General features: G+C 33.9%; 1 protein-coding gene across 1 annotated transcript; it reads left to right on the forward strand.

The window, feature by feature from the left end:
* The first annotated feature begins 3,272 nt into the window (after positions 1 to 3,272).
* Positions 3,273 to 5,980, forward strand: LOC103485850 (ammonium transporter 1 member 2). Its single transcript, XM_008443575.3, has 2 exons — positions 3,273 to 3,778; positions 4,612 to 5,980. The coding sequence occupies exons 1-2, from the start codon at positions 3,340 to 3,342 to the stop codon at positions 5,706 to 5,708; spliced, it is 1,536 nt and encodes a 511-aa protein (XP_008441797.1). The 5' UTR covers positions 3,273 to 3,339; the 3' UTR covers positions 5,709 to 5,980.
* The last annotated feature ends 1,301 nt before the right edge of the window (positions 5,981 to 7,281 follow it).

The raw sequence follows: 7,281 nt of genomic DNA on the forward strand, positions 1-7,281 counted from the left end.
TCAGGCTAGGGCATGACATGCACACGACAACATGAATGTGACACCATAATTCACAACACAACGCAGGCGACCATTAGGCACGAGACGTGCAACTGCAAGGTGCGCGACCACTAGGCACATACAGCAAGTGCACGACCATGCACGCATGTGCGAGGTTAGCAGGCGGCTCAGGCCCTGCACACGCACCAACCCCACTATCTTCCATATTTGCGAGCCAGCCTATGCAGTCTTTTTTTGGCCATTTTTATATTTTTTTTCTATTTCTAAGTAAAGTTTTGATATTTTCTTGGTCAAAAGGATTAATTTGGACTTAAATACCATTATTTCAGATCAAGAAGAAATCGGACAAATCTATAGGCCAAGGATCTAAGCTTGTATCGATGAGTGACAAAATGAATTTCTTAAGTGGTTTCTAACCAAGTTTTACAAGCTATCATTTAAAGAATGCTTAGCTAAATGTTTGAATTATAATGATTTATAAAATATTTCTAAAGCATGTGATTTGTTTAAAATATTTGATTAAGCATAAATCGTTGATGATTATTTATGACTTTCAAAGGAAAATGAGTTTGACAGGATATTGTTTATGGTTTGCTTTATGCAAAAAGGATTATTGAAATGTTTGAAAACATTGTTTACACGACTTATGATTTAATACATGTTTTATTTAATCCAAGTTATCTCAAATAATCTTAGGGTGTAGGTTTTGGAGCGCCAAGAAATTTGAAGTAAGGACACTTATCTTCAAGATCAGAGTTAAGGACTCTTATCTCTCAAGAAAACAAGGATTAAGGATGTCCATCTCTGAGGTTTGGAGTTGGTATTGAGTTAGCTCTACCATCTCTCAAGAGTAGATTCTTGGATTATTAATGAGGAAAAACCAGGATTTGAATTACAGATTTCTAAATGTCTGTGAAGTTCAAGTATTTATGAGATATTGTCATGATTAATGTTTAATTTAAATGTTTATGTAATGTTGTTTAAAAACCTAGTCACTCACTGGCTCGTTTAGCTCATACTTTCCAAAATATCTTTCACTTTCCAGGTAGAGGTCGTGTTATCAGAGCCTAACCCGCTACTGTCTGTCTGCTGAAGGATTCTGTTTTCTTTTCGTTTGTGATCTAGTTGTTTCAAAGTTATGCATATACAATCATGTAATTATATTGTCTTGAACTAAAGTTCGGTGTGGGTGGAATTTTGTATTTAAATAATAAGGGTGTGGTGTTAAATGTATGTATAAGATTTATGTTGAAGTTTGTTTAGTAATAAGTTGCACTACGGTTTTATTTATGAGTTGCATTATTTGCATTCACATGTGTTTGATATAAAGGTTAGAGGTTAAAGGTCAGCTGGTGTCTATGAGAAGGAAACGATATCAGTTGATTTCTCGTCGTCTCTTAGGTTGAAAGTAGGTAATTTTGGAGGGCGTGTGACATGTACCATTTCTTTAGGATCTAATTTCAATTCATAACCGATTCAAACAAATCATGTTGATTTGGCTATACTAAAGCAAGAGAATGATTTTGAAATTAGAAGTTAATTCAAATGTCATTTTTACTTGAGAAGAAATTTCCTTACTAAAATGGTCAAATTTAACTTTTATGATTTAAAAATACAAATTAGCCGAGTGGGTGGATTTGAATATGGGACATCTTGGTGCCAGTTGATCAACTAAGCTAGCTTATATGATTTATAAGTAGATCACTCATTCAATCTTCCATATTCTAAAGAATAGTTGTAAATATAGCAATTAGATTCAAAATCATTAACTATATAGCAACATTTTTAAAAAAAAAAATTTACAAATATAACCAAATTTGTCAAAGTTTAGCAATAATGAAAGTCTATCACACTAATAGACCATATTGTAAATATTGGCCTTTCACTAATAAATTTTATTATATAAATTTTTAAAAGGTTGTTATATACTTAAGTATTATTTCTAAATTGATATCAATTATAAGTTTTTAATTAAGATATCGTAATTAAAATCCTATTGTAATAAATTATATATAAAAAAAAAGTTGTCCATTGTCATCCAAAAATATATTTCTAAATACATTTGTTTCAAACATATTTTGTCCCAAACAAAATAAACAAAAAAAAAATTTAATAAGGAAAATTTTACTAAATATAACAAACTAGGTCTCGGTAACAAAACCTATAAAGTTACAATTTTTTAAATATTTCAAGTTTGCTCTTCTATCTTTTTCTCTTTTATGCGTCTTCGTCTGTACTCTTCTTTTTTAGCTGCAATTTCTTCCATATTTTTTTTAGATTTGGGTAACTAAATCTATTTCTTTTTATTGTCTTTCTTGTTTTTCTCTCTTTTCTTAGGTGTTGTGCATGTCTTTCTTTCTCTTTTTTTTTCTTTTTTTTTTTCATTTAGTGCATGCATCCTACCGTCTTTCTTCTTTTCTTTTTTACGTTTAGATTAGGTAACCAAATCTGATGGTGTATAAGAATCTTGAAAAAATTGGTTAGACATTTAAATTAGGGTAACCAAACTAAAAGATTGTCTACCAAATTTTGAAAAAAAAAATCATTAGATTTAGCTACGATCATATACCAAATTTTGGAAAAAAAAATCGTTTAGATTTGGAACCTCAAATCTAAACGATGATGTACTCAAATTACACCAAATTTACAAAATAAAAAATGGTTTAGATTTGGCTAGACGAACCCCAAATCTAAATGATCGTCTAGCCGATCATGTAATCCAATTAATTAAACGATCATGTAACCAAATTAAACGATAGAATTGAAAAAATAAATTTAAATGATCGTGTACCAAACAATAGTCAAATCTAAATAATCGTGTACCAAATCGTATTACCAAATATATTACGCGCATTGTTATGGGACGTTTTTGATATTTTACACCGATGGGCCTCTAGGCTTTTTCCATTTTCGAAATTGTTCTATATAGTGTAAATAGTTTGCGGCTTTTTTTATATTTGTTAAAAGACCCTTTTACTAAATTCTTAATTTCAAATTACAACATTTAAAGGAATCATTTTTAAACATTTTCCTTGTGCCGAGAGAGAGTTAAAAATAAGAAGCTAACATTTCTTTGTTTAAGTAGCCTATTTCAACTACGATGAACATAGTATCAACCTCGAAGCTAACATTTAATACCTCATGTATTTTTAAAAATAATAAATAATTTTTTTCTTTATTTTTTATTTTTTCCCTTTAATTGGAAGTACTTCCCACATGTGAGAGATTGACATTCCCTCTACGAAGCTCAAATCAAACATTCACACACACACATTCCTTCTATAAAGCTCAACCAAACAATCACACACACACACACACACTTTTTCTAAAGCTCTCACCATGGCCACTCTTTCTTGCCAACCTTCCGATTTGATTCCCCTTCTCGGCTCTTCAGCCACCACCAACTCTACTGCGGTAGCCGAGTTTCTATGCTCCAGATTCACCACAATAGCCACCACTTTCAGCTCCACCACCTATGCCATCGATAACACCTACCTTCTCTTCTCCGCCTACCTCGTCTTTGCCATGCAGCTTGGTTTTGCCATGCTTTGTGCTGGATCCGTCCGTGCCAAAAACACTATGAACATCATGCTCACCAATGTCCTTGACGCCGCTGCCGGTGGCCTCTCCTACTACCTCTTCGGTTTCGCCTTTGCCTTCGGTGCTCCCTCCAACTCCTTCATCGGCCGCCATTTTTTTGACCTCTCCAGTGTCCCTAATCCCTCTACTGACTATAGCTTTTTTCTCTATCAATGGGCCTTTGCTATTGCTGCTGCAGGTATACATTAATTATACAGTTAATTAAATTTCTTCTTGCATAAATTTCTTATTATCAATATTAATTGGAAGCTAAATCAAAAATGGTATTGATTCAAAAAAATTTGTTGGTTACTCTGGAGTGATGTCTTATTTGTACTTTTTTATCCTTCAAAGCTTGTGTGGCTCTCAATAGTTTGAATAATTAGTGTTTTATCTTCTGTTCATACAATTCGAATTTTGTTCGGATCAATAAGCAGAGTTTAATTTCGGCAAAACCTGGTTGGATTGTTTTATTTATTTAAAATAGATTTCAGATAAATCTACTAATTAGGATGTCTCCTCAACAAATGCAATCTTAATATATTTTCTTTTTAGAATTTTTTTAAAGGCTCGATTCACTATTAAATTGTTTCAACCAACTCGTTTTTGCCTAATTCTTCTTTTTTCCTTCGGTGTGCTCATTAACCGCAATTTTTGGTATGGCTATGAGTGATGTAACAAAAAAAGAATCATTTATGGTGAAATTCAAAAGTTTTTTTTCAAACGATTATAGGATAGGATGGTGAACCAAACCTCCGACCTCAAAGGAGGGAGAGAAAGAGTACAAGTTAATCAATTGAGTCAGAAACTCAAATACTTAAATTAAGAGAAATGATTAAAAGTAATTACAAAATTAACAAAATATTTACTTCCTAGAAAAATGGCGAGTAATAAATTTTCGTCTTTTAAGCTGTTTTTACAGACTATAAATAATTTGTTTTTTTTTTTATTATTATTTTAGAAAAAACCCCTTATTCTAAAATACTATCATAAATTTGATTTAATAAATAGCAATTTTCTAATTGTTAACAGGAATCACCAGTGGCTCCATAGCTGAACGAACCCGATTTGTGGCCTATCTCATCTACTCCACTATTCTAACTGGCTTCATCTACCCTATAGTCTCCCATTGGTTTTGGTCTGCTGATGGGTGGGCCAGCCCAACACGATCCAACAACCTTCTATTCAACTCAGGTGCAATTGACTTTGCCGGGTCCGGTGTGGTCCACATGGTTGGTGGTGTAGCCGGTCTTTGGGGAGCTTTAATCGAAGGCCCAAGAATCGGTCGATTTGATCGATCCGGTCGATCTGTCGCCCTTCGCGGCCACAGTGCATCACTCGTAGTCCTCGGCTCCTTCCTCCTTTGGTTCGGCTGGTATGGATTCAACCCCGGTTCATTCCTAACAATTTCCAAATCCTACAACGATGGTCGTCCTTACTATGGCCAATGGAGCGCCATAGGTCGAACTGGAGTCACCACAACACTAGCTGGATGCACAGCTGCCTTAACTACCCTTTTTGCAAAGCGTCTCTTAGTCGGCCATTGGAACGTAATCGACGTGTGCAACGGCCTATTAGGGGGGTTTGCCGCCATCACATCTGGTTGCGCTGTGGTGGAGCCATGGGCGGCAGTGATATGTGGTTTCGTAGCATCTTGGGTGTTAATTGGGTTCAACAAGCTAGCGGAGAGGCTGAGCTTCGATGACCCATTAGAAGCGGCACAATTGCATGGCGGGTGCGGGGCATGGGGTTTGATATTCACAGGACTATTTGCGACAAAGAAATACGTCGGGGAGGTATATCAAGTCGGGCGGCCTTACGGATTGCTGATGGGCGGGGGATGGAGGCTATTGGCTGCACAAGTGGTGGAAATTGTAGCGATATTTGGGTGGGTGTCTTTGACAATGGGAGGGTTGTTTTATGGGTTGATGAAAGGGAAACTATTGAGAATATCAAGGGAGGATGAAATGGCAGGGATGGATTTAACGAGACATGGAGGATTTGCTTATGTATATAATGATGAAGAAGATATATCAGAGAAGTCGTCTGGTTTTATGATGAGGACAATTGAGCCTGCTGATGCTAGTTCTCCCAAGGACCATACTTCTTCTGGGATAGGGGCTGTTTGATTCAGATTTTGAATCCAACAACGTCGTCGAGTATGAGCCAATTTGTTTTTGTTGTAGTTTTAGTTTAAACCTCAATTGAAGCTACTTGTGTTATTCTGTTAGTTGATATAGTATTGAAAAGAACAATGTTAGATTATAAATATATAGGTTTTGATTTCTTTTTTTAAAGTTTAAGAAGGACTAGAGGAACTTGAACCTTCAACCTAATCGAGATGTAAATAATATTTATGGTTATAATTAGTTAGTAAAAGATGAAGGTGATTGTGGGTAAATCAACTATTTTAACTCTTTAAGTTTATTTTAATTAATAGTTGTTCGATAAATATGTTTATGTTATAAAATAAATAACAAATAAGCTAGATAAGAATAATGAAATAACACAAAAGAATAATAGAGAAGAGAGGAAGTAGAGAACAATTGAACTCATATGTGGTGTGTCTTATAAAGATACCACACACCTCTATTTATAAGACATATCATGGTATAGGTTACATTATGGAATTCCATGGAATTGAATGAGAGTTATATGAAAATTGGTAACCTATGTAAGTTATGGATATCTACATTTATAATATATAATTATATTTACAATACTCCCTCTTAGATATCCATATTACATAAAAATAAATGTCTCGTTAAAACCTTACTAGAAAAAAACTCGATAGGAAAAAAATCTCAGTAAAGGAAAAAGAGTACATTATTTTTATACATTAATAATTGCCTCATTAAAAACCTTGCTAGGAAAACCCAATGAGAAAAATCATTGTCAAATTAGGGGAAAAGAGTGTAGTATTTCTATTCCTTAAGAACAATATTTCTACTCCCCCTTATGAATACATCACTTGAGTTTCTTGAGTCGTCACATTCCAATATTGTATATCAGCTTTTCAAATGTTGATGTGGGTAATGTCTTTGTAAATAAGTCCGCCAAGTTATCTTTTGAAGAAATTTGTTAAACACTGATGTCACCATTTTCTTCAATGTCTTGTGTATAGAAGAGTTTTGGTGAGATATGCTTTGTTCTGTCTCCTTTTATACAACCTTCTTTGATTTGTACTATATATGCGATATTATCTTCAAATAATATTGTTGGTAAATTTCTACTAAAAGACAAACCACATGTTTCTCAAATATGATGAGTCATTGACCTCAACCATACACATTCTCTACTAGTTTCGTGAATTGCAAGAATTTCTGCATGATTCGATGAAGTGACCGTAATGGTTTTCTTTACATATCGCCAAGATATAGCAGTTTTCCTCCATATGTAAATAGATAACATGTTTGAGATCCTGCTTTGTATGGGTCAGATAAATGTCCAGCATTTGCATAACCAACTAGATTAAAGTTTGATTTGTTTGAATAAAACAAACTCATACCAATTGTCCCTTGAAGATAATGAAGTACCTACTTTACTTCATAACAATGTCTTTTTGTCGAAGAAGAACTATATCTTGCTAATAAATATAGTGAAAATGCTATATATGGTCTCATGTTATTAGCAAGATACGTTAGTACACCTATTGCACTAATGTATGGTACTTCAGGATCAAGTAATTCTTTATTATGTTCT

Source organism: Cucumis melo, chromosome 5 (genome assembly GCF_025177605.1).
Source record: "Cucumis melo cultivar AY chromosome 5, USDA_Cmelo_AY_1.0, whole genome shotgun sequence".
Classification (NCBI taxonomy): Eukaryota; Viridiplantae; Streptophyta; class Magnoliopsida; order Cucurbitales; family Cucurbitaceae; genus Cucumis; species Cucumis melo.

Bases quoted from the DNA above. Each gene is read 5' to 3' on its own strand.
- LOC103485850 (XM_008443575.3), top strand. From the start codon at position 3,340: ATGGCCACTCTTTCTTGCCAACCTTCCGATTTGATTCCCCTTCTCGGC. The intron at 3,779-4,611 runs GTATACATTAAT...AATTGTTAACAG, and splicing joins CTTTGCTATTGCTGCTGCAG to GAATCACCAGTGGCTCCATA.